The 27,738-nt window shown below is 37.1% G+C and overlaps 1 protein-coding gene across 30 annotated transcripts in view; it reads left to right on the forward strand.

Annotated features, from left to right (window-relative positions):
- KCNMA1 (potassium calcium-activated channel subfamily M alpha 1) overlaps window positions 1–27,738 on the forward strand; it is a 475,240-nt gene that overhangs the window by 403,225 nt on the left and 44,277 nt on the right. For 29 of the 30 annotated variants that reach the window (XM_067000548.1, XM_067000549.1, XM_067000550.1 and 26 more), the window contains 4 exons: window positions 3,535–3,628; window positions 15,313–15,436; window positions 18,385–18,609; window positions 21,780–21,972. In XM_067000548.1, coding sequence (XP_066856649.1) covers window positions 3,535–3,628; window positions 15,313–15,436; window positions 18,385–18,609; window positions 21,780–21,972 — 636 coding nt within the window. Of the gene's footprint in view, window positions 1–3,534; window positions 3,629–15,312; window positions 15,437–18,384; window positions 18,610–21,779; window positions 21,973–27,738 lie in introns of those variants that run through there. The other variant, XM_067000555.1, reaches the window with a different exon arrangement.

The raw sequence follows: 27,738 nt of genomic DNA on the forward strand, positions 1-27,738 counted from the left end.
GCACTGAGTCTTCCTGAACTGCAAAACTGTTAGATTCTGTGCCTATTAGACAAGTGAGCACTGGGTTGTTACAACAGTACAGTAAGTGTTATACTTAGGGATGCGCAAAACAAGATCTTGAATTTTATTAGAACTCAGTGGCTGGATTGAGTTCAGATTCTATAAAATTCTGTGTCCAATTCTTGAACTTATTTGCACTTTTCATGAAAGCTGGTAAGGAAAGTCTGCATAATAAAATATGACTGCATTTTAATACGACTGCTGTAGCATAAAGACATCAAATATACTAAAAATGGGGGCACATTCTCATTAACAAAAGCACTAAGTCAAACACAGAACATCAGAGTTGAGTTATCATATATCACAACCCATTATTCAAATATAGTTGTCTTTCAGAAGAACAAGTACATTTAACACTCCCTTTTAAATCAATGCAGACACAGAAACCATGAAACTAAATTGATATTTTATGACTGCTATTTTTTTTTTCTGGATCTGTTTCTTTAAATACACAGGAAATTGATAATTGTATGTAATGAAATATGTTTTATATCTTACTTATTACTAAGAAGTGATCATTGCAACACTTTTAGGAACCACACCCTAGGTAATGGTCTCTATTCCATTCCATTCATATATTTCAGCTACATAGATTCCCTTCTGTCATTCTTACAGAGCTGCATATCTAAACTGCAGATGCACTATAAACTCTGCACACAGATTTCATTGAAAAACAAAATCTTGTTTGAATGTAATATGATTAAGACAGATTATCTTTCATTGCTGCAATGAAAATGAATGGCTTCCTGGCTTAGCAAGGCATTGCTTTAGCAACGAATTGAGATCTCAGAAGGCTTTGCTAACAGGTATTAACTAGTGAGCCACATTAACCTTGGACTTTACAGCCAATTAGTGAAAGTAACAGTTTGAGTATGACAAGCACATATCAAAAGAGGGAGCTTATTTACTGTATATGGAGTAAAAAAAATAACTTCAGACTGCTAGAAATCTATAGGTGGTTATTCTGGCTGATTAGTACCAAGACTGTATTATGATTGGGCAACAAAGTAGTACCAACTGGTAGCAGTGGAGAACATGAATGCTGGACCATGCAGTACAAAAGATCCTTATTTGAAAGGATCAGACAGGTCTTTTTAACTAGCTGAAAGTTTGGAAAATTACTCTTTTTTAGTATTGTTTTTTATTGTTCATAGAAATATAACAGCTATAATACAATCTACAGTTGTCTTGTATTCCTGTAAGATTTTGTATATTGTCCTGATGGGTACATAGCTTCCTTACACTATTAAAATCGTATATCAATATACTTACGGTGTAATACTGAATCTCTTTACTAATATTCTGTAACTCCATGGTAGTAGATTAAATTAAGTGAAACTTAGAATTTTTACTACCAGGAGAGTGAAACATATCAGTTGTAGCTTGTTTCTGTAAGGAATGTTTTGCATAGTTTTTGGTCATTTAATCTTTTAAGTGTTGGAATCATTAGTTTAGAACTGAATATTTGTATACTATAAAGAACAGGAAAGCACAGTGTATGTCTTGAAAGCAGTTTATTGTCTGTGTTGTGGGATAGCATGTGAATAACTTTTTGATAGACAAGTTTATAGCGAGACTATGCCATTTCCAAGAGGGGTATTCTGAAATGCACAAATGCTTGCACTTTGATATAATCAGGGGGGGAAAAAAAAAAAAAAGTTTCTTACCAACAAAATAATTCTGTAAATACTCACTTCAGTTTACAAATAACTGAATAACGAAGTGATCTAGTTTAATCCCAGAAAGAAAATTTCCAATTGCATATTTCTGATAATTTTATATGGACATATTTCTATCTCAACCAAAGAATAGAACTAGACTAGTCATCAATAAGCATCAGGAAAAAAAAAAAAAGTTCGAATGAAATGGCTTTGTCTTTGGGGATGCTGCCAGAGAACAGAGAGTTAAATCAGTGAAATAAATCATTATAAGACAGTCATTGCTCCGAAATAAGTATAACCTTTTACGCAACTGTTTGGGGCATTTTTTTATTTGTTTGTTTGGTTGATTCATTTGCTTTTGTTCTCTTTTGCTAAGTTTTCTTTTGCTTTGATTGCCTGGATGTGTTACGTGATGCCAGGTCATTTAAAAAGACAGCACATCTGTCTTTTCAGGGCCCAGTCCTTCGGTCTTGACCAAGGCAAAATGAAGTTCCACAGCAGACTTTGGAAAACAGACAGACATGACAGGCTAGAACACAGACTGTAATAAAGTAGCATCAGAAGAGGGCTATAGCAGAAGGATATTGCTTAATTTGTTCCCAGATAAATCTAGGGCAGGTGATATCCAGGTTTGTGGTTTTGTTGTCACTCCTATGTAGCTCATTGCAAATTGATTTTTTTTCCAGCCTCTGCTTGTGCACTGCTAATGTGTATTAAGCTCTTTTAATACAGATACTACTGCTGCTACTAATCTCTTTCCTTTTAGCTCTAAAGTAACAGCCTTCTAGGCGTCAGTTATATTACCTTCTAGTTCATTTTCAAGTTAACAATAGGATGAAAAAAGTCTGTTTTTCCTTCTTTACATCAGAATAACTCAGCATTAGTGTGAATATGAGAAAGCAGGCATAATTCCCTTTGCTAGCAAATGTAAACCTTATGCACGGATTATTAAGTGCAATAACAGTCTTGAAACAGTAACGATGACGGTTAATTCTTATAGATGAGCTATTAGGAAGCTGCACTTGTTTAAACAATAAACATTGTGACATAGGTTATCCAAGATTAGTTTATGATTGGCAAAATCATAAGTGATTCTACATCTGGAAATTGATCTGTCATTGAAAGCGCACCTCATCCTCATTAAAAGACTGTGTAACACATGCATCCTCTGTTACACAGGTATTGTCTCCCCACTTCCATTCAACCTCATTCTGTTCTCTCCTGTTACAACTCCCTTTTGTGAGAAGGGTAGAGTGATGAGGTCTGACTTGTGCTGGAGATCTGTGCACAATGGCAGGCTGCGCTCACAGTCCCAACTAACTGAATCATTGAACATCAACGCATTGAATATTTTACATCTCTTCATGAAGACTCTGTTGTTTGGCATGTGAGGAGCAAGAACCAACTGGTGTCTGGCTCATTAGCAAAAGCAGGCTGGCAGCTGTTATGTTGGTACTGCAAATAGTGCTTTATCTTTCTGGGAATATAGCAAAGCACTAATTTTACTTTTCTGTAGTGCAGATTAACTGAAAATAATGCTAAGAATAACCCAAGTGTGGTTCCCCCCCTTTGTTTTTGAAGTATGAAAGCAATTTGAAAGCCTGTGTTCAAAACCCTGGTATTCTTCCCTGCTTCTCCTTCAAACCAATTTCTTTGACTAACATGTATTTGATTTTTATTACTGTTGGGCCTATGTTAGCAATGAACTATCAGTGCGTGAATGGACATAGAGTGTGTGTTCTTTGCTACTTCACTTGTATTTCATTTTGCACTTAGAACAGTGCTTAATCTCATGAGTTCCTTATATTTCCAGTTGAAGATGAGCAGCCATCGACACTATCACCCAAAAAAAAGCAACGAAATGGAGGCATGAGAAATTCACCCAACTCCTCACCCAAACTGATGAGGTAAGACTGTAAGAAACTCATGTCTTCATCTCCTTTCTTTCTTCCTCCCTTCCCCTTCTCCTCCCCCCACATCAAAAAATAAGGGGAGGGGGTGGAAAAAAAGATTGTTAGATGGTTTCTGAAAGGCTGAAGTATTTATTCTGTCAGCTTGTCAGCAGTTAATGATAGAGCTGAAAAAAATTCTGTCATGAAAAACAGTTTGAAAAGCTGTTTGAAAAATACATAGGCTTTAAAGTCTTAGCTGTCACCCTGTCCTGTCCGTGTGTAGTTCTTAAACAGCAGTGGCACTAATGATAGCACTATCCAATCAGAGGAACTCATGTGGTTAGTTTGCCTCAGGCAATTCTCTTTTTGTTGGATTCCCTCTGAGTACTGTTTTCTGTACTTAAGGCCATATGTGAGATGTATCATCACAATCAAAAATGAACCTGAATATTACCTTCCTTTTATCCTGTCGATTGAAATCAAATTTCTGTTAATTGATTTAGACTGATAAAAAAGTCTAATAATCTATGTACTTGCCAAAGCAAAGTTCAAAAGTAATGCAGTTGTACTCAGGTTAAAAGCATATTAATTATGAAATACGAGGATTTTTTAAAAGGGTAGTATGTACTCTAAAAGTGGGTGATGAAAATGTTATCTTGTTAGTGATATTTTTCCCCTGTTGCTATATGTACATTATTTTACACTTCTAACATCTTTGTATAACTCTGTAGTTCCATTTCATAGGACAATTTTCCTCTAAGAGTGTTGTTAAAACTAGAACTACAACAGGAAATTGAAATCTATTAAAATAATATGACATTTGCATTCTGTCTCACTTCCTTCACCCTTTGCCTGTTCAAGTCAGTCAGGAGAGGATCAAATAGTAGATGTGGAGTCCTCTGTAAGGATGCAGTTCCTCCTCTGCTTTTGCATATCTAAAATAACCAGACTAGAACCTCGGTCCATAGTTGTATCCATAACTAAATATCATAGCAGTGATTTTCTACTGCGTATAGAAAAAGTGCAAACTTCCTTAGATAGAGACACCTTCATGCAGTTTGGGGTTTTGGTATATGTGTAACAGTAACTGCTCTGCAAACGCAAAGGTTAAGTGAAAAAAATGATATGAATGTATATTTCTTTCCTATATAAATTCACTTGTGTTTTCTTTTATTGTTGACAATTATTGTGTTCCTTTAAGAATTTGGGTTACAGGTAGGTAATATGTCTTTTTGCATTTCAGTCAGTAGACTGGGAATTTTTAAAGGAGCATCCACATTTGTTTATTGTTTCTGCAATATAGGGCATATTCAAGGACATAACTTTTACAAGTCTTCTTCATTTCTGTTTAGACTATAGAACCAGAAGTGAGATTGATTCACAGAGGAAAATGCACCCAGCTGTGTCCTTTTTTTTTTTTTTGACTCTTGACCATCTATTTCTGTTAAATGTATCACTAAAAGTTCTCTGCCTTCCTGTTAGCTCAGTCTTGCCCATATGACACTGATTTACATGCTTGTTTACAGTTTATGAGGAAGAATAAAATGAGCATACTGGCAAGCTTCTCATTTTTATGATGCCAGTTGTCATCCTAGCATCATTTTCAATTTACTTACCTTTGGACAGTCCTCTTATCTGGTGCTAATAGTTTTAACCATTTAAAGTTTTTAAAATGTGAGAAAGTGTCTTGCCACCAAATACTAATTTTTGGGGAAGTAAAAAGAAAAAGAAAAAGGAGAAGGGGGAGAGAGAAAGAGAGAGAAAAAAAAAAAAAAAGAAACATTTGGAGCTGAGTGCACTGTCCCTGTTTGCTATGTAAAGTATGCCTCATTTCTTTGATCTTGAGTAATAATAATTCTGGGGAGTTATACTGTTTTCATATGCTTCAAAGCTGTGTCAAAGTTTTGCTGCTTAAGGGTACTTCTTTATTCTATTGGCTCTTGGGTACTGAGATGACAGGTCCTCTGTACTAGGTGCAGGCTTTTTCAAGTCATAGCCTTCAGCAAAACATCAAATTACCAAATACAGGGTAACATACTTCTACACAAATGCCTTTCCTGTAGATATATTATACCATATATATTAAATACTTTAGTGTTACACGGTACATTTTATGTGCAATAGAAAGTGATGGTTTGAGGTAGCCTTAGGGGTACTTTTTTCCACAAGCAGAAAAAGCTAGTGTATACCGTATCAAGTATGGTTTTTACAGGACTTTCTGCCCGAAGGCCTTTGTAAATAAGTAATGATCAACAGATTGGCTGTGGGTTTTTGAAAAGCATGCCTGTGTCAGTTTGCATGATGGGGGAAGATTTTCAAAGTGGAGCCTGCTTTCGTTGCCTGCTGAAGAGGGACTGAGGGAGAGTGGTCGTCCTGAGCCTGAGCTGTCTGCTCAGTAGCATATCAGAATTGCTAAATACAGGTTGAGCAGCAAGCAGAGAACTTGCCAGGCTTCCAGATCTAGACATTGTTTTCTTCTTCTCTCTTACTGCTAAATTTATTCACCAGCACCCTCAGCCTCTCCCCAAACCCAATGGTCTCTTTGTCTTATCCATTATCTACACTGACTGACCTTTGGTTCAAGGTGCTAAATAAGAGAAAGCTGATTAAATCAGAAGAAAACTCTGCATAGCTTTGTGTGCAATGTCCATCTTTCAGCTTTACAATAAACGAAGGTGGGATGTATTATTTGCTAGTTTGTATACTTGCCAGTTACCTAAAGTGACAGGTACTTGCTTTCCTGCCCAGAAATATTTAGTGTAAGTCAGCTAAAAGTACACAAAAAAAATGTCAGCTAAAACATTGTCATGTCTGCAGTTGATATATAGCTTTGCAATATTCTTCATAAATTTACATTAAAAGCTCCTTTTCAAATCCAGCTTCACCCCTGTCCCTCCCACAGAAACAGCTGGCAGATTGTTTCCTCAGCTGCGGACCTAGGTCTAGAGGGGGCCTGGAGAACAAGACTGGAGCATGTAAAAGAGAAGTAGTATGTGGAAAGTTCATCAGTAAATTCTAATCAGAGCTGTGACTCTAGAGTCACTTCATGAGCAGCCTTACAGTTAAGACAATGTTGAAAATGCTGAATAGATTTTAGATTTCCGCAGTGGCTGGGGCAAATCAGGGAAGATGGTATTATGCCATGAGATGAAACTATGGGACCTCTGCTGTCACTGAAATAGAACAGAGGACCAGAAGCTGTATCACAGGTATCCCCTGGGAGTTCTGACACGTGCTTATTTAGACTGGTCAGAAGGTGGGCATTCCTGAGATTAACTCACACATAAATAGAATTCCGTATTATCAAATCTGATGCTGATAGATAGATTGAAGACATCTTTTTAATGTCAATTTTTTAATGTTATTTTCTCTAGATGTCAATAAGTCACTACCCAAAATAAATAAATGGTACATATTCAAATGTTCTTCGTATATGTCATACATGGTTTAGATTCACATTTAGAAAGTCACTTTTCTAACTGACTCCTGTATCACATCAAATGACGTAGGCAGAATCACACTGATGCAATGCCAGAAGAACCAGTGGTCAGTCAGGTAAAAATAGTTCAGAATGCAACTGTAGCTATAAATGTGAATTAATTAGAAAAATACTGAGCCACTCTGCATTGTCAGAATTACTTTCTATCTGTTTCACACCAGCAGAAGTCTTTCCCATTAAACCCACAAGAACATGGGTCTTCTTCAAATATACCTGAACTCAAAAAGGAAAAAGGAAGGATACTTCTCTTGTGGAGATGTAAACACAAGGGCATACTATTACAAAAGAAGTAAAATTAAAATGGGAAGTGAAAGGAAAAGGAAAGAAATTTGTGAATAATAATCACATATCAAGTTTCCTTCTTCATGAGATGGAGAGGAAAGTGGGGCTATTTGATGCTTCTGGTGTCAGGCAGTGACATAAAGTCACCTGTTCATTATCTGACAGTCACAAGTTTCTATGTATGTTATTGATGAACAGCCATGGTAAACAGGCTATGTCACATGAGTATCAAGTAGCAAAGCTAGTTTTAAGAAAGTGTCATTGTTGATTCTAGAGTGACCAGTAAAAATGTGAAAAGCCCTGGGTTTAAATCAAAAAAGCCACTTAAAAGGATTGTTGTTGGGGCTCAAGTCTTCACTTAATGCTTTGGTAGCTGCTACTGCATGAGTGGAATACACTGAGTTAAAGGAAATGTCAGCCCAGCTGAGTCAAACTACCTCTTAATGCAAGAACAAATAGCATATGACAGGGCCCAAGGGGCCTGAAGAGCAAACAAATAGTTTGTCCCTGTCCACTCTGAACGGAGTGGTGTAGTTGACATAGGCCTCTAGACAAGTAGCATACTCAGCAAAGGGTCATTATCATTAGAGTCCCTGATCATATACGAATCAGCAACATCAGAGGATGCTGGGTTTTCAGTGTGTTGCCAAGGAGAATTTCGTAAGCCTGAGGATTTTTCTTGATCAAGGCCCCAAAATAATTCCCAGCTAAACCATAAAACTAGTTCAGAGACTGTCAAGACCCAGCTAAGTGACATGGAATAAGTGAGCTTTTTGGCATACGTTTTTGGAAACCTTATTGAGATTATTTATCTGAAGTTGACGGGGAAACCTCATGTCTGTTTTTCTGAAGCTGGCTATAATATTCCAAATATATGAACAATGGCTGTGCACATCTCCTCATCTGCCCACCCAGCTCCACGTCCTCGCATGTGCAAACACATTTCTTCTGGTGCCTCTCAGGGTAAATTTGCATAGCCCCTGCCACAGTAGCACTGCCCTTCCAAAAGCTGAAACTGGGAGCTTTCATGCAGGAATTGAATAAATAAATAAATAAATAAATGAGGAGAGGTCAAGAGGCTGAATATTTCTTTAACAAAAACTGGTAAAATGAGTTTAATCTGATCATTTTCTGAGACTCTCCTAAACCAGGTATGAAGGCAAGTTTTGAAGCAGTGAAAGCTCACAGTTTAATTGTACTAATGGTTTATATTCATGTCCTTCAGCCTTGGAGATTTTCATAACATATTCTAAATTGACAGTTTTTGTTAAGGATTTGCAAGGCTAACTTTATGCAGTGATAATATGAAATTAAAAGTAAGCTGTGACACACAGCAGGTTCCTAATAGCACAATTCACTTCCTGGTTCTGTTTGACGATAGTTCACTGCTGCAAATAAAAGCACCAGGTTCAGTAATCACCATGTTTTCTTAGACCGGGTTTTACCAAGTTTATAGAATGAAAAGGTTTGAATGGTAGGGAGTAGTATATGTTAGCCCGCTGATGATTGCTACCATTGGTAGTTGTGTTATAAATTATAGAAATAAGAACAGTATCAGATTGTTTTTCAGAGTAATGTGAAATCTTGTGCAAATGTTTTTGAGATGAGAGAACAGAGTCAGGAAAGAAAAGGAGAATTTTCCAGAGAAAAAAAATAATCAACAAGCTCTTTTATAAAGTTCAGAGTAAGAGAAGACCCACTCAGATCAAGGTAAAGGAAAGAAGAAGCTCTTCAGCCTTAAACTAGGTTTAAAGAAAATAGCTAATTTTTATAACATTGATTTGCAACAGAGGTAGCTTTTATCATAAGGTATAAAGGCTACACCTCATTTAAGTGGAAAACATCACTCCTATATTTTATGATGCCACTGAACTGTGAGTTTATATTTTTCAAATGAAAAATTATTTTTTCAGGTACTTTCTCCTACCTTTCAATGATTGCTAGCTCTGCAGCTTGAGTACATATAAATGGGAAATTTTAAGAACAGAGGATGCATCGGCTGTGTGCCTGTCTCCCCCTTGTTAAGTTGCTTATGTAAAACTCTGAAAGTTAACTATTTTGCTACTTTCCTGTGTAAAAGGATTCATACCTCAGAAGCATATTCTAAGAATGTCCTGAGGTAGCAAGATACTTTAATGAGCAAGATTCTAACAGTAAACAGCTCTATATCAGCATCCTCAGTAGTCTTGATAAATTAACATGAACTCATCACTAAGGTTTCTGAGGATAAAAAAAAAAAAAAAAAAAAACAAAACAAAAAACTTTAGCAATATTTGAGTAGAGAAAAGGAGAACAGGGGAGGAAGAATCATTAGTATTCTTAGCACAGTAGTTCAGCCTGTAAGCTAGCACAGGGCACTGTGTACCAGCCACTGTATTAGATACATTCCTCTTTGTATATCTATGGAAAATGTAAGACAGTGTAGGATTGTAGCCAATATTAGTAGATTCTGAATATGCAAATAAAAGCATTTAACAGTAAAACACCAGGTTTTCTTTCTGAAGTTGCACTAGATGTTATTCTCTAAAGCTCCTTGCATCTGTGCACTGAATCTTTACAAAATTAATTGCTGATTAACCTGTGAAAGTAAAGATCAGTAGGAGCATCATTAGTGTAAAATACATAGGCAACAAATTCTCATTACAACTTAATATACACAGCCATATACACAGACTGCAGAGGGTCATGGAGAATGGCTAATGGTAGCCGACAAATGTTGGGTGTATTAGTCACAAAACATTTGCCGAATTCCATCAGAATGTCGTGACAACCTTCACAGCTAGTCCCAGTGAACTGCAGGAGTTGGTGGAGTTTGCCTGTGACAAGCCGTCAGTCTATCTTGGTTGAGCTTTATAGCACAAGTCAAAGCAGTCAGAGAAGATTGAAGTGACAGAGGCCCATGGAGTAAATAGTGAAACATGCAGCACATCATGAAATATTCAGCCAGAGTGTAAAAGCTCTAAATGCTTTTTCAATTATTAGCACCTGCACTGGCTGCATACATCTAACACTAACAGCATGTTAATTGCCACAATTTGTTAGGATAGTTGTAGGAGAAATTTCAAAGGCATGAGACATTCTCTAGTGTATCTTCAGTCCTTATCTTCAGCAAACCCTGTCCTTCCTCCTAAAATTAAATATGTGTGTGCTTATGCTCGCAAACACGCATCCACATCCATGGACAAAGTAAGGTAGGAAAACTCAAAGTTCCTGGCTCATACACATGGTGAGTTTCAAGACCCTGAATGTCTACTAGGAGACTGCTTACCATTTCATTGTGTGCAAGAATCAGACATAGCATATCTATGTGAGAAGGGCAAAATTGCAGACTTTAAAAAACACAGGAAAAGGAGGAGTTGCATGGTTCTTGGGCTTGTTTTGCCATCGATTTTTCTACAATTCTATTGTAGGACAGAATAAAAAGGAGTCAAGGCATTGTTTTACTGATGCACAAAGACTAACAGATTACAGTCAGTTTTCAAACCATACCAGGGTCCATTCTGGTGCCATGAAAGTCTTGTTCTCGGTGCCCAACATACAGGAGAGTTCCACTGGAGATCACTGAGGGTATATTGCTCTAATGCGCACTTGCATACAAGAGATAGCAAGAGGATAAAGACAAGGTGACAAAGGATATGCTAACATTAGTCATTAAATGAGGCAGTGGTCTTTCCAGTTCTGTCCATCCCCAGTTATTATTCCAAAGTTCCAGACTCAAAATCTGCAAGTAAGTTTGGAGTGGTTATAAATGTCTGCAAGGAAAGCAGCGCTCTTTAAAATGTAATGTTGGCTTCTTCACAGTAGGGTTGCTGCAAATGGGATTTATGGTCTAGCTGTTGTCTTCCAGGCAGGCTTTTTGGTGTTGTTGCTGTAACATGGCATTTAATGTCATTCTCAAGTTTAATTGATCATAAGTGGCATAATATGCTCTTGAAAACCTTGAAAAGAAGGCATTTTGCTCTTCATTTTAAGTCATGTGTATGCAATATCTGCTGTAAGAACCAGAGAGGCAAATTTTTAACTGGGGTTATGAATGAGGGAAATGTAGCTTTCGCTCTTTTTCTTCCATGCATGCTATTCATGCCTGTCTTTTCCTACCTGGAAGGACCAAATGCTTTGGTCATTGCAAGCCATAAAAGCCAACATCTTATCTAAAAATAAAAAATTAAAAAATATGGATTTTAATTGGTAGAAGGTTGGTTTTTTTTTCCTTTCCATAATGTGAATTTTTCAAGCATTTTTCAAGCAGATAGCATTATAGCCCTGGAGGACATCATAACTACAGCACTAATACAAGTATTTCCAGAGTAACCTGCCAATGTGACTCAAGCATAGCTTGACAGGGCCATTTTCAAGGGTGAGGCAGACTGAAATGCTCTAGAAACATTCAGTCCCTGATTTGGCTGTAAGGACAAATATAATGCTATGTGTAGTATGAATGTTAATGGGAAGAGGGTGTCCAAACCCCTTAGGCAGATTTGACAGCCTTGGCCTCTGTTTATCTGTCTTAATTAATTTTTACTATTCGCAAAACAAGTTTGGATCACCAGATTTATGAATGTGTATATATCTAAACTAGTAATACTATGTTGTTAATATAGTACTTCAGAAACACAACATGGGTTAAGAAACAACAACAGCAAAACAAACAAGTCCAAAGATATATATATTTTTTTTTTCCCTAAGTATCCGCTATCATCTGAGGACAACGTTTGACCCTAGAAACAATAAGTTGTAAACAATTTTCAACCTCTGCAGACATCTTCAGAGATTGCTTTCCGGAGGATGGAAAATCATTGACTAAAGAGATGAAAATATTAGCCTAGCTCAGAAGATTCATACATTCAATATAATGGACACAATTATATGTAAAAAACACAGATTCTGAAACACAAAGCATGGCTAGTCTTATCACAGTTTCCTTCTCAGGCAATAATCCATTATCTTACAAAAAAATAGTACAACAGGCTCTATTAGCATACTTCCTTGTTATGTGCTGTGCCCCTTCCAATTTGCTGCTTTTAAGACCACCACTTGCTGTACTCCAAACAGTGAAAGTAGAGGATCTAAATAGTTTATCATCCTACAAATAAGTGCACATATTAATTCTCTCTCTATATATATACATATTATCTAAAACTTCAAAAGGAAACTTATATTTGATTATTCACACTCCTCATGCCATCTACAGCACTCCTGTGTTTAAACCTAATGTAACTGGAAAATAAAGTATTGAGGTAAAATTCTGATTTATCTTTGGCACAAACTACTTTAAATTTTCCCTTGTAGGATGCAAAGCCCTTATCCAAGACAGGACTACAACTAGGCTTTAAGCACTCATGTACTAAAAATTGACTCAGACCTCAAGGCAGTTGGTCATCATTTCAAGTCAGATATCTGTTATTATATTTCAGTTTGTAACCTTTCTGTGAAAGGGATTACAGTATTGCTAAATATTAATTTTTGTGAAAGGTTCAACTGATCTATTTAGTTTCAAGTCTCAGAGCAGTCAAGATACACTGATTAGAAAATTAGAATGGTGCATTTTTTACAAATTGGTTTAAGGTAGTTTTTCTGATAAAGGGGAAAACTCCCTCCCATATGCATCTGGTTTCTCAGAGGAAAAGAACGAGAGGAGGATATTTGATCAATGAACTTTGCTTTTTTTTTTTTTTTAGCGCTGTGCTAGGAAAGGCTCATGGAGAATTGTCTTATGAAAATTTGAGGAGAAAAAAAAAAAAAAGGACAAAGAAAAACATTTCTCCTGAAGATTCCTCACCTTTTGACAAAGTTTCTTATTAGGAAACACGTAGCTAACGCATTCCATCAGAAAACAATAACCAGGATAATGTCTGAACTCCAGTACTACCTTCAAACAGTATTGCATCCATGGCTGCAGACCTTACTGTACCACGTGCAAGTACGATGAGAAAGGAGCACACTACGAACAGCATTAGAGTCAGATCTCAAGCTAAATTGCCGTGGTTGCAGCTCACTCACCAATGGAGTAAAAAAGTATGCAGAGTCTGGATATTTTTATAGAAATTAAAAACAAAACAAAACAAAAAACTTTGGTACGGGTGACAACAAGTCACCTCTGTCTCCCACAGAACAGGGAGCACAATTTTGCAAAAACTTTCATTACTAAACCTGGAGCAGGGTCAGAGACTGCATGCAGTCCCCTAGAGATTCTTCTGCTGCCAGTGAAATGCATTGAACTCTATCTCTGTTGAGTGAATGTAAAAAAACTTTGAAAACATAGTGTTTCTTCTTTCCAAATGTCCGATTTATGACTTAGCTGTCCACTGCACTGCTGTTTCTTAAAGCATGAAGAGACTCTGGTTTAACTGGATCATTATATTAATAGTTTCTCAAGTTCTTTTAAGCTACCATCTTTGGAGTTGACCCTGTTTGAATGAAATGAATGAGAATGTTCCACTGATTTCAATGGCTATATGATCAGTGACTATGAAATTACACAAAGTAATCACCCTGAAGGAATTAGAGATTATACCTTTCTTAGTCATGCAAGTGTAACTGTGTTAAATATGGTAACTTATCGTCCTATATTCAGTGTAAATTAACCTATGCCATGCACAACATTCAAGGTTTCCTTTAGTGGACAGTTGAAAAGAAAGGGTCTTACCACAGTCTGCTGGCTCAAGTGCTTGAAAAGCAGGAAACTTTCCAGTTTTGAGAGTTCAGCCAATATGGGCATTTCCTTAAAAGTCTTCAAAAAGGAAACTGCTTTAAAATTTGTCTACCTGTCTCTGAATATTTGGCACATTCTTACAGTAGAAATATAGTCTTCTTTGAAAGGTTACAATTGTGTGTCAGTATATTTCTAGAAGTCATGACAGAAAGCTAAAGTAAAGACCGTAGTTTTGCCAGAGAAAGATCAGTTCCTTGTTTACTTGTAAGATTTCAGGGATCAGTTTACCTGGTTCTCTGTGAAGAAGGTCCTCCATCTAATGCTTTGTGCTGTATAATGTAATCACTTAGGGGTCCTCACTAACATCTGAGAGTGTGAGAGTGTTGAAATTCTTAGCCCAATGTGTTTTGTTTTGTTTTTCAGCGTATAAATAAAGGACTGTGTATTGTATGAATCTGTGCTTAGGTGTAGCTGTACTGCTGGAAGCAAATTTATGAAAATGTCTTTTTATTTGCTTCTCCTTTGAGAAGCCTTGTGTTTTCAAATCTTGCTAGAAAACACACACACACAAAAGGAAAAAAATAACAACACCACACACTTAGGAGGTTATTACAGATACAGTTGTCAGAGAAAATGGACATTGTTGTTTGGTATTAAAATCATGTATTCCAGATGTGGGCATTTGTTAGTCAGTCCGCTCTAAAATGACATACTGCTGAATTCTTAAAGGGCTTCAGTTTGGAAAAGCAAAATATGATTGGGCAAATTGCTAAAATATTTAAAGTGCAGCCTGTTAAAGCTTTTACTGTGAAGAGCATCACGTCAGAAGTTATATGTGGTAAAAGCAAGTAATTGGCTTTCCATACTTCTGCCGGTCAGTCAGCATGGGGCTCTATTCCTATCCTTTCTACTTCATTGCAGATGCTAATAGCAACCCTGATATTTATTTTGGAGGGGTGGGACTGGCAAAAAAAAAAAAAAAAACCTTTTATGTACATGATGGTGTCAGAAAGCCCTGTTTAAAACTAAATGGTCATTGATGTGGAAAGAGCATGTAAAATCTTTCAAATGGCACCCAAAATTTAAAACTTAATCTTTTTTTCTTTTTAGCCTTTGTTTTAAAGTGCCTGCACAGAAAGCATGTTAAAGTGTAAATACATTTCATTTTTTACTTTTTTTCCCTCTGTACACAGCTCTTGGGATATTTTTCCATCCATAATTCATAATATTTTCCACTTACATTGTCCTCAACTTGTTTTTCCCCAGGCATGACCCCTTGTTAATTCCTGGCAATGAACAGATTGACAATATGGATGCCAATGTGAAAAAATATGACTCTACTGGGATGTTTCATTGGTGTCCAGCCAAGGACATTGAAAAGGTCATTTTGGTAGGTACTGATGATAAGTTGTGTTTGAAAAGAGATTATTTGAACAAATAGCACTGATGTCTAACATATTGATAAATTAATCTCTACTATCCTGTAAACTAGCATATTGAAATCAGAAACACGATATGGTAAAATTGAAGCTAGCATTTTAGTTAAGGAATTATTATTATTATTATATAAATCTGTATACCAGAATCAATAATAAAAAAATCAGTCCAAAATATACTGCTTTTTTTTTGTTGTTGTTTTCTTTTTTCATAAACTGAAATTTGAATATCGAGTTTAAATCTTTAGAGAATCCATGCTGGAAATATTTAAATGTTTACGTAACCCATTTATGTCTTTACACAATTTAGTAATGATTCTAATACAGGCAAGTGCTGCTTTGCATTATCTCTTATTTTTTTATATGAATTTTGCTCTCTTAAAACTTCTCTCTCAATTTCCAACATGTCAAGATGCCCAGATAGGCCAGAGTAAGTAGTACTACTAGTCTGCTTTTCTAGCATGTTGCAGTGAGCCTAGTCTGTTTGTTTCATTTGTTTAACTGGGGAAGCATCAAGTCATTAAAAATAATTAGAAGGCCTATCACAGTCTATTTTGCTCAGTGAAGGTTTGTGCCACTTGTGTTCATGTACTCATGCCTAAGAGTAACAAGTAACTAACTCCAGATCCCATTCTCAAAACTGATGATATTTGAAACGAACTCCCTTGTGGATCTTTACTTTGTTGCACTTTATAAAGCTTTTCCTGAGTTTGCTATCTTAGATTTTCCTGCACTGTGGTATGGTGTAGCCAATGATGGTGACAGCCCTGGTTTATTGTAATGATCAGGGGTAAAAAGGTTGTTTCCACTTCTCCTTGGGGGTTTCTGTTTTAAATACGACATTGCTCAGAATTGCAGTATTGGTGTTTAGATAGTCAAGCAAGTCAATTCCAAATTCTAGAGATTGAGCTGTGGGACAGAGCCTGGCTGAACAGCTTTAATTAGTATGCATTTATATATATGTATTCAGCAGGCAAGGAGGAGCAACCCTGCTGCACAATATTTTGTAACAGACAGCGATATAAATCTGCCTTCATGTTCAGAACACATTTTAGAAGATGACTTAGTACAACCTTTATATATTGTCCCACTCTTCAGAGTATTTCTCTGAAAATGTCACTGTGGAGTCCCTCACTTCTTATCTCTTGATGATGGCATGTCAGTTTTTCCTCCTACTAGCCTGTGAATCTGTGAGTCTGGCCAGGTTCTTTTTGTTTTGTGCAGTATCACCAATAAAGACATTGCCAACAAAATGCTTCCCTACACCATTTCAAGCTCACAGTTCACAATTTATGTCTACATTCAGATCCATGAAAATTTAACATTGTCCTTAGAGATCACACAAATACAGTTTAGTACATAATCTGAAGATTTCCCAGGTTGTCTTCTAACTGATACTTGATGATGCCTTGGTCGGGAAATAATTCATTTTCCTGCCCAACGTCTCTTGGCTCTGCAACATTTGAGCAGTATCAGGTAGTAAGGACTCCTCTTTTTGACACAGTCAGATAGACATGACTACGTACAGATTAACAACTGTGCAGTGCCTTTTATTATATGTTTTTTTAAAGACTTGGTCTGCCTTCTAAAGTCTCAGTAGTCCATGCAGACCTATCTGTAGAGGCATGGGGCAACTTACATGCTTAACTTCAGCATTCACTCTTGTATTCTTCTGTATGAAGGGCCAAGACCACTCTTATGGTAGAATTGTACAAAAGTCAGGCTAATTGCCCAAGAGAAACTGGAAGCTTGTATTCTTTTTAACAGATTAGAGAACTTCTAATCAGAGTTCCCCTTCTTATTATATAATGAACATCTCTGCTACATATTCCAGTCCATATTGCACATTGTCATGCTTCCACAATTCAGAAACAGGACATATACTATGGATAAGTGAGAGGTAAATTATGCAGTTCACCATTGTCTTATTCATTGGCAAAACTTCTTGGCAATATGATATCAGTAGATTTTCAGTTACTTGATGGAGTGCAGTAATGCTAAGATTGGCTCCAGAAATGAAGGTCATGGTTTCCTAATGACTTTATGTAATCATCTTGGTGTTTGAATTGCCTGCTCAACTGATATTACCACTGGTGAGATTAGTGCAAAAATGTAATTCTTGTCACTGAGACAAGAAGATAATTCTGAACATCAGTTAAATATACTTCATGAGATTTGTTTCTTTCTGTCTATCCAAATACTCAGGAAGTCTGATTGGCCTGAGAAGTTAGTATTAGTCATGATCTTGCATGCTAGATTTTTCTTTCTGAGAGAAGCTTGAAGTATGGTCGGCATCTATGGTAAAGCGGAGCAGTGTAGAGGGTTCTTCGATTGCTTCTCAGTGTGGTAGCAGCTTGTTCTAAAATGAGAACATTGACTATAAGAGAATATGGTCCTCAACTCACAAGATACCTGTGATGCCACAAAAACCCTATTAAGACCACTGAGCACTCACACATTGCTTTTCAGATTGGTCCTGAAAAAACACTAGTGATTTGTAAGCTAAAGCATGGTTTTGCATCTCTTTCCTATAACCCTTCTAATGGCTGAATGCACAGTAGGTCAAAATCTATTCATAGCTAAATCCGTAGTGCTTCTGTTGTTGTAACCAGAGTCTTAATCCACACGTGCAGCAACATATACAGGATCAGAATTTGGTCCAGTACAATGTCTTTCTGAATGCTGAAGGATTTGTGAACAAGAATGGAATTTTCTTCTGCTGAGCACATTTAATGAAGGATAAATAAGTGTAAAAATGAACAGCTATTATCAAAGTGCTTCTTTGTGCATGAACAACATTGACAGTTGTATTTGTCCTGGTTTAAAACTCAATATCTGATTTAAGCTTCCCTTTGTTTCATTTCTCCCTTGTCTTTTTGTTTTGTTGTGTTTTGTTTTTTAGACTCGAAGTGAAGCAGCGATGACAGTTTTAAGTGGGCATGTAGTCGTTTGCATATTTGGGGATGTTAAATCTGCTTTGATTGGATTAAGAAATTTAGTGATGCCATTACGAGCCAGCAACTTTCACTACCATGAACTCAAGCACATTGTGTTTGTGGGTTCACTTGAATACCTGAGAAGGGAGTGGGAGACGCTGCATAACTTCCCAAAGGTTTCAATCTTGCCTGTAAGTCCAAAGCCATGTTATTGATACTTTGTGATTTAGGACACCAGCTGGACAGATTCATATTGACTTTGATCTTAGGCTTTTTTTACCTTTGTCTACTTATAGGCCTGAGGACTTAGCTTTTCCCTTACTGTGTCTATGAAAAGAGAGCCCTGTGAGACCTTATTAGAAGATATTTGCCGCAGTGTTCAGTGCCTCGTCATCCTCATTGGATGAATTTCAGCTGCTATCAAATGTATTAGCTGTGTTATATATTGAACATTCACTGTAGTGCGCTGCATGTAGCCAGTTCTTATGTGACTTCCATCACAGAATGACAGTAGTTATTTATGACATTATCGTTGCATTTATACTCGCAAAACCTTTGGAAAAAAAAATCATTATTCTATCTACATAATAGGTGTCTAAATTTATAAAAACTTACTGTAGGTTGGCCAACTTTATAGGAACATTGCTGTAGTATTTCAGTTTCTGCCATACCCATTCTAAAAGACAGTTGAGGAAGTATGGCAAAACCCTGACCCTTTTGAAATCAGTGAAAAGCTCCTATTGATTTTAGTAGGGACAGCCACTAAAACCACCATTCAGAGGTCCTATTTCTCCACTCTATGTATCAGTATCATTCACTTATGTGCACAAAATGTAGAAACAAGAGCTCCAGTACAAACAAATGAAGACACATATCAGATCACTAGCATGATCGTAGCTATAAATGACCCACAAAGATGCAGGCAGGAGGGAAATGATCTCATTGTAAAAGCACGAAAGCAATGTTCTAGACTATACAGAGTAAAGTGAGGGTGGGTGTTTTAATCAGAATGAAAAATTTGGAGTTTACCTGTTCTTAATAATTACATTTCAGCAATTGAAAATAAATAAATAATGGATGTAATCTGATGTGAATAATCAGGAAAATAGCAATAGAATGGAAAGACTGCCCTCACTTTATGATTAATTCAGTCTGTATGTCCTTGTTACTGTAAACGCAGTTTTAGTGTTAGCCTCTGGCTTTCTTTTCTGGAAACCGACCCAACAGATGGTGTCACAAGATTCTCTGCTGTCACAGAAATGGTGTCAGTATCAGATTTGGTCAGTTAATCCTGCCAATCGCTTTTAATTCCAGTCACTGTGAAGGATAAAGACTAAGGAATCAGAATCAAAATAATAATATTTGATCTGTGAGCAAAATGGAATCCAGCTGTATCCAGTACGTTACATTACTGTAACGTGTGTTTGTAAAGTTTTGATTCTGAATTCTGAAGAGGCATTAAGGAAATGCATACCACCTTTACTTTCCCCAGTTTGCGTCCAGCTGTAGAAAATTTTGGTCTAATTTCAGGTTATACAGCCTAAATTGTTGGTTAGTATACCTTTAAAAATACAGAATACGTAAAGGAATTATTGTATCTTATATATCAAGGGAGCTGAAGACTGCACAGACTTCAAGGCCTTTTTTTTTTTTTTTCTTCAGCCTATGTGCTTCAAAATGGTGATATAAAGTAAAAGTTATCAGCATTATTCTGCTAAAAGTCTAATAAAGTTACTGAGATCATGCTGGTAGAGATCATGTGTTAAATGGAGGCCACTCAAACTCATTTCTTTATTCACAGTGTTTTGGTTCACAAAGTAAGGTTGCTGCTTATATCTGATAGGAATGTGGTTACAGCTAGACATAAAAACAATTGTTAGTGTTTAAAAAAAAATTACCTAAAAATTTCATACAAAGTTTGTACTGAAAGTTGTGTTTAAGCTGCTGAGTAAACTCGTAAAAAGTAGGCAAATGCCAATTTTAAATATCCTCAGGCAGCTTTAATTCTGTCCCTTTGCATAAAATCAGTAGGAGTAAGCCTTCAATTAATTACATGATTACATATTATTTTTCCCCACAGGAATCCTGCTTCACTTGGTGCACAGTACAGACACAAAGAGCAGAATTAAGGTGGCAAGAATAATCATATCTTAAGCTCTGAGTATTTTACAATGAAAGCATATCCTTTCAATAGATGCTGTTTTCCACAGGGGTTCTGGCCTAAAATTTTTGAAAGTAACTTGAAATAGTCATGCTGGTATCTGAAACTAGCTGGCCATCACTGCAGAAGAATTGAACCCTGCCTTCACTTGGCGTATTTTAAAATCACTTTTGCATTGAATATTCTTGGTGGAGTGGTTCACCGTGAATGATCACGAGATAGAAGAACAGGGTCTTGACTCTGTTTTGTGACAGTCGTGTAAAAAGGGGACAGCGTAGTCTCTTTCTCATCATTAGGGTCTCTGGATGCCAAACCATGCGAGGCAGCAGAGCAGAATCTAGTTTCCATACTTTTTTTTTTTTTCCTGGAACTTGCAGCCTCTGTGACATAGACACAATATGTTCTAACTAGAGATATGGACTGTTGGATGTGAAAGGCAAGTGTTGTAAACCAAACATAATGGGTTGTGTCACGTCTTAGTTGTGTTAACTATGAAACCCATGATCTACCGCAATGTTTCATTTTCAATATTGCAATCTCTGATTGAGGATTGTGGTAACAGAGACTCGTGCATTAGTTGTGACCATTTAGTTAGTCTTGTTTCTATTTCCAAGCATTTAATCACACAATTTTGAAGATCAATGTGTTTTCCTTCTAGAAGCACCAAAAACATGCAGTGAAAAGGATTAATTTTTTTGTGGCTTGCTCCAGGTACAAAAACTAGCTTTATCTTGATTGCATTTCAGATGTCTAGGACACACAATGCTTTCCTGTTTAAATTGTTATTCTTTTGCCCAAGACCATTGCGATTTGGTAGCAGATAAATAGACATTTAAAACACACCCTGTGTTATATTCAGAGCGCCAGAGGTTGCCACATGATAGCAACTTAAATCAAGACAATTTCAAGTCACCGATGAGATGCAGAATGCTGGCATTATTCCTATTTCTTGTTTGTTAGTAATAGCTTGACTGAGTATTGAGACCGAACCCAAAATGCTGCCATCAGCACCAACTACCCTTTAGATTAGCACACATCTCCTATTCCCTGGCACATAGTTAGACCAGCTTAATGTCAGAGCATAAAAAAGATACTTGTTAAATAATTTCCCAAAGCTCCTTCTCAATCTTTAATTTGTTTTTCTTTTTTTCCTTTCCTGCAATTCCCCCCCCCCCCCTTTTTTTTTTCTCTGTGCCGAAGGGTACGCCATTAAGTCGGGCTGATTTAAGGGCTGTCAACATCAACCTCTGCGACATGTGCGTTATCCTGTCAGCCAATCAGAATAATATTGATGATGCTTCGCTGCAGGACAAGGAATGCATCTTGGCGTCACTCAACATCAAATCTATGCAGTTTGATGACAGCATTGGGGTCTTGCAGGCTAATTCCCAAGGTAAGGACTGCCCTATAATACTTCTCTGCAGTGCCTACAGGGGACAGGACCTGGCAAGAAGAATATCCCTCACTCAGTAATTCAAAGAGCCCTACATCAGCTTCCCTGACAGTTAAACCTGCTGATTGGTATGATGGCTTTTAAAGGGACAGTCACGTAGTGTCTCTGCTATATCACAAAGCACATCTTGCAGAGGAAAAATGAATGAACATGAATCTGTTTCTTTTTTTCATTCTTTCTTTTTTTTCCCCTCTCTCTGTTTTTTTAAAATTGTCCTAAAAATGTATGAAATCATTGCTTGCTCACCATCCCCTGCTCAGTGGTTTTCTTATCAGGGCAGTTGATGTTATAGAGTCAAAGCTAAGTCATAGTAACTTTGGAATACCTTAAGCCTCGGTATAAAAACATTTCTCTTTTATGTAAAGCACATTGCAGCCAGAGAGAAAAAGAGCTGAGTAGTACAAGCCACAAAGTTAAACAAAAAGAGCAAAAATTTTAAATTAAATCTCTTTATACTTCCTGTGCCTTCTTGCTCAAAAAGCCACTTAGAAGTAACTCAAAGCTGATGTCTTCCCATGCTTTGACATGTACTCATCCCATTTAAGGATGTTGATCAAAATCTTTCAGTCTTTGCTGAGAGTAGGGGACTGATTCCTTGGTAGCCAAAGGCTATTTTACACCAACTGTGGCTGTGCAAAGCAGCTGCAAAGCAGTCATAAGCACCCTGGCAAAGACTATCAGTGTAAAATTAATCATCTTTCCATCCCTGAAGGGTCTTGCAGCTTATGCAGCTGAAGCCCTACCTTTGATAAACATAGGAAGTGGTGCAGCAAATATTCCCTCTGGATCCAGCCCTGCTTTAAATGTAGGTGTAGAAAGGGTAGTGTTTTGGTCTGCAGTTTCCCTGTGAGCCTGACCTAGAGATAGTTTTACCTCAAGGGGAGGGAGAACTAAGACTAAGTTCTTTGTCTTCACACTCTAATCAGGAATTTAGAATTATGAGCCAAGTATCAGAGGCTCAGAAATATATCTTCTTGAATAGAATATGGAAACTTCTCAAATATGGAAAACGCTCAGAATAAGAAAGAAAAGAAAAAAAAAAAAGGAATTTAATATCGGACCCTGCTTTGAGCAGGAAGTTGGACTAGACATCACTTGATGTCATTTCCAGCCTGAACTGTTGTATGGATCTGTGACTGTAATACTCAGGTTGCTCCTACGGTACAGCCCCTATTGCTCAGGAAATGTAGACTGAGGTCATGGTCTAAATCCCTTTAGACCTATTCAGTGGTGCTGATACAGAGAAGCAGAGGGACAATAGGCTAGTTCATTGGAATTCCTGTCCATTTCTTCAGACAAATATTATTCTGTGTGTAAAAAAGGTGACTCTTTCTGCAAATTTTCTGTGGAAACAAGGCATAATATAAGTCAGATGACCAGGAGGCTATTTTAGTTTGGAGCACTGACTAGGAGGTGTTATTTCTAAAATTAGTTGCTTCATAAGTATCTTCCCAGTAAATTCTCTGATTACGGTGTCCATAACTACTGAATTGGTTGCATTGCTTTTAGTGCAGTAAATTTTCTAGAAAGACCTCGAATGCAATGATTAGTTTTTTGGAAGCAATTAGACCAATAGATAGCACAAACTTTACCAGAAATTATATCCAGTGCAGCATTTTAGTTGACAAAATGAACTTTTAACACAGTGGTCACAACTATTGTGAAAATCATATAAACAACATGATTCAACTTTTGCTGGTCAAGGAGTGGCATACTAGAACCACCTCACAGCTTATTACTAGCAAGTAAGCATTTTTATTTACAGCATGAACAGTCACTGTACTTTTGCTTATACGTTTGTGTATTATTCAATGTACTTATTCTGCGTAAACATTCCAGTTCACATCAGCTTATACAAACTTTAAAGTTTGTATAAGCCTCCAAAAGGAGGGCTGTGGGCAGCCTGCTTCAGGCAGGGGGACCAGGAGGAGCTGGGGGCTCTGGCAGCCACAGGCAGGCACCCATGGGTGCCCACATCCATGGGCTTGGTGGGGTTTGTGGCCAGTGGCTGCAGCTCTCTACTGCCAAACCAGGAGCATCTCTGCAGCCCTTCCCTGAGGGTGACCTGCCACCTCAGCTCACAGGGGCTCAGGATGCTCAACTGCTTGGTGGAAATGCCTCTTTGCTCCCACTACACCATAAGTAAAACAAGGAGTGGTTTTGTTTGTTGTTGCTGTTCTTTTTTAGCTGTCTTTCCTTTTTTTTTTTTTTTTTTACTTCATTTTGTGTTTTTGAGTGATCTTCTGTCCAGAGAAGATGAGAGGATTTTGACAGATTTCTGATTAGGGACAATTAAGAGGAGAAGAAGAGGAAAAAAAGAGAAAACAAAAGAGGGAACTAATGCAATCAGTTGTCTGAATGAGTGAGATAGTAAACAGTCCATTGACCTCAGGTATGGCTCTGGTTCACACTTCAGCTCTTGCTTTCAGTCCTGTGTGTGCAGACACAGGCAGTACTGGTGGTAGGGGGGACAGCTGGACCAGATGATCGATCGCAGAGGTCTCTTCCAACTTTAATGATTCTGTGGTTCTATTAGTAGGAGGAAAAGAACCCCCCCAAATTTTGGGATTTCATTCCCTTTTCCCCAAAGTCTCACCCTCTTCACCTCCTTTACCAGCAAAGTCTCTTCCAAACCTATCTGCACAAACATTCAGCACTAGCCAACATTCTGTATCCATCTAAATATCCCCTTTCCAACCAAGGAAGTAGCATTGCACCAACAACTGAAATCAGATGAGTTCTGAGAGAAAAGGCCTTGTAAAACAAAAAAAAGGGTGGACATATGACAGCAAGGCTTCCTCATAGGCAAAGTTCTGTAACAACAGGACCTCCAGCTCCCAACAGATTTTTTTTTCTCTTTCTTTCATTCATTCATTTATTTATTTATTTAATTTCCATAAGGAAGCTAAATCTACTGAATTTTTATCATTACTAGGTCAAGATGAATTTATTAAGCATACATGCAGGAACAAAGACTTGCTAGTGTCTCCTCATACCATTAAAATACATCTGGGCTTTGGACTGGGTAGAATGAATTATCCAGACGTTCTGTAAATATTGTGACAACACTTTCGTCCTCTAGCCTTGAGTCCTAACTGATCCTGCCAAAATTTCCTCTGAACTGACTGGAGTGTTCTGCTTTAACCTCCAGAAGAAGAAGGAAAAAAAATAGCTCGCTTGTCCTTATGCTTCCAAGGCACAGAAAATAAAATATATACTGGATCAGAGCTACAGCAGACACTGGATTACCCAGAGCAAATAAAACTAAATTATCTAAGATGTCAGATCTACAGTCATCATCAGCTGTCTAGTTGATGACTACACAGAACTATGAAGCAACGTACATTAGAAGGAAAAGCATACTAACTGTTCTGGAAGTACTTGCTAACCTTCTTTTCATAAAATGTAGTATGTAATTCTATTCAAAATGAACAAGACACTTCTTCAAAGTGAACTTGTGTCGTTGAAGGCTCTCCTGCTGAAAGCAGTCTCAGGGCCTTTGAAGGTTTCAAGGCTGACTTGGCAACTCCTTAGACCCACTAAATGTAAAGGGTACAGACTGGTGTCCTGAAAATGAACTTTTTGAAATCATCGGGGCAGTTTGTTGCCTTTGGGAGATGTAAATTCTAAGGACACAAGGCCAAAGCATATCCCACTGAAGCTGCAGCAAACCTTATCATTTTCCTTAAGATACCTCAGCTTCTGAAATATGAAATGCTGTAGAGTTGGAGCTTTTCCTGCCTATTCACAAAATGACTCATAATCTCAGTCAGATGTCTTATTTGTGATAAAAGAAGTCCTGTTTATATCGTTCACTTCCTCTAGAACTGTTCATACAAAGGTACAGTTGTGGTGGTGGAAAAAAAAAGAAAAAGCCACACTCAGGTACTGGAGATTTGTTTTTACTGTCCCTTGTTTCTTTCCAATTCTTAGTCTGTGCCCTCAACCAGAAAGTGAGATTATTTTATCAAGAGGTAGTTTGGAGAGAAGCCCAAAGAATACTAGATCCATGGTAAGCATTTGTGTACCCTCGCAATAACATTTCTCCAAGACACCCAGGAAGGAGTCTAGGATGGTCTTTGCCTTGGTCAATATGTTGGGAAAGCCCCAGTAATTCTCCTTTCCCTCCTTCTGTTGACCTTTCCATCCTTTCTTCCTCAAGTAGCACCTAATGACTGTTTCCATATAATTTTTCATGTTTCCTTTATTTTGTTTCAGTCTTACATTGTGGGAATTTTACTTGTCGGTTCAGCCACCAGATGAACAGGACCGAACACAAAATATTTTTCTTCAGTTGTAACTAAAACTGCTATTTGGCTTTCTTCCCAAAAAAACAGAAAGACAATTATACCTAACTGTTTAGAGATTTATAAATACTGTACCAGAGTAGCCTCTGGGTAGTAACTTCAGATACCCAACTCAATAATTTTTGTTTATTGGTTAGTGATTTAGATCTTATTTTGAGTCCCTCATAGTAAGTGCAGTACATTTCATTAAAAAAGCACTTACTAAACAGTAGAAAAATAAAAATTAAAAGAAAAAAAGCAGTCATGGCTTCAAGCAGGTTTAAAGGACAGAAAGGGGAGGCTGTATAGTAACATATTTTTAATGGACATTACAAGACAAATCACAGTACAGCAAGGTAGTTGTATTTCCACATAGTAGCAATTGCAGGTCTTTTCTGAAGGACTTCAACATACGAGAATTTTCCCTAGGAACTCCCTTTCAACATGAAAGATCTTCCTAAGGCCTCCACTTACAGTTCTCATAATAGATCCTCTAATGAAAAATAAGAAAGAATAAAAAATAGAGGATGAACTCCAGGGTAATACATCTCTCATACATCATGGTAGGATTCTTCTGGGGAAAATCCTATAAAATCAAGTAAACATACACAGGATTTTATACACGGACTTTCACGTGTATCCGATTATACAAGCTAAATATCCTCGTACAAGTTTAGTTTCATTTGATCTGGTTCCTTTAAAAATCACTGGTGCTTTCATCATCATTTTTTCCTGGTGCAAGCCTAAGCTTTGATTTAGGAAGATGACAAGAGAAGATGTTGGTACTCATTAGCCACTGAGTGTCGTTAGATTCATTTCTCAACCTGTTGGTTGAGTCTTATATTACTGCAACTTTTGGTGGACTTTGTCTCCTGATCTGCTGCAAGAAAACTCCCATTAAAACCAATTTCAGATCTACATTCTGTTGTCTTTGCAGGTAATGATTTATTTTTCACCTCTACTAATAAATTATTCCTGATTGTTTTATCTAAGATGTTAGCAAAAGAGAGAGAACAATAGTGTTATCAGGATTGGAAATAAGGGAAAGTCCTTAAATGAAGAGAAAGGATAAATGCTGTCTGAAAATGTTTAGTTAGCAAAGGTTCTGTGTCATTTTCAGAGATAACTGTATTGTAGTGTTGTTAGAAATGTTTAAAGTTCAAAAGGCAAAAAGTAAATTTCTGATATGAATAATCCTGAAAGGGTATTTTTTTTTAGTAAATATTGAATTTTTTCTCTGACTTTACAGTCATGAGAAAGAGCTTTAAAGTGAAGAGTTCAAAATACAAAGTTTGATGATCATAAATGCAGTTATCTTTTAGACTGTTACAGAATTCAATAATCTGTGGCAACTCCAGCATTGCTTCCTACATTTCATTTGTTATATCATATGAAAAAGTAAAAATTAAAGGCCTTACTT

This window comes from Anser cygnoides, chromosome 7 (genome assembly GCF_040182565.1).
Source record: "Anser cygnoides isolate HZ-2024a breed goose chromosome 7, Taihu_goose_T2T_genome, whole genome shotgun sequence".
In the NCBI taxonomy this organism is placed as follows: Eukaryota; Metazoa; Chordata; class Aves; order Anseriformes; family Anatidae; genus Anser; species Anser cygnoides.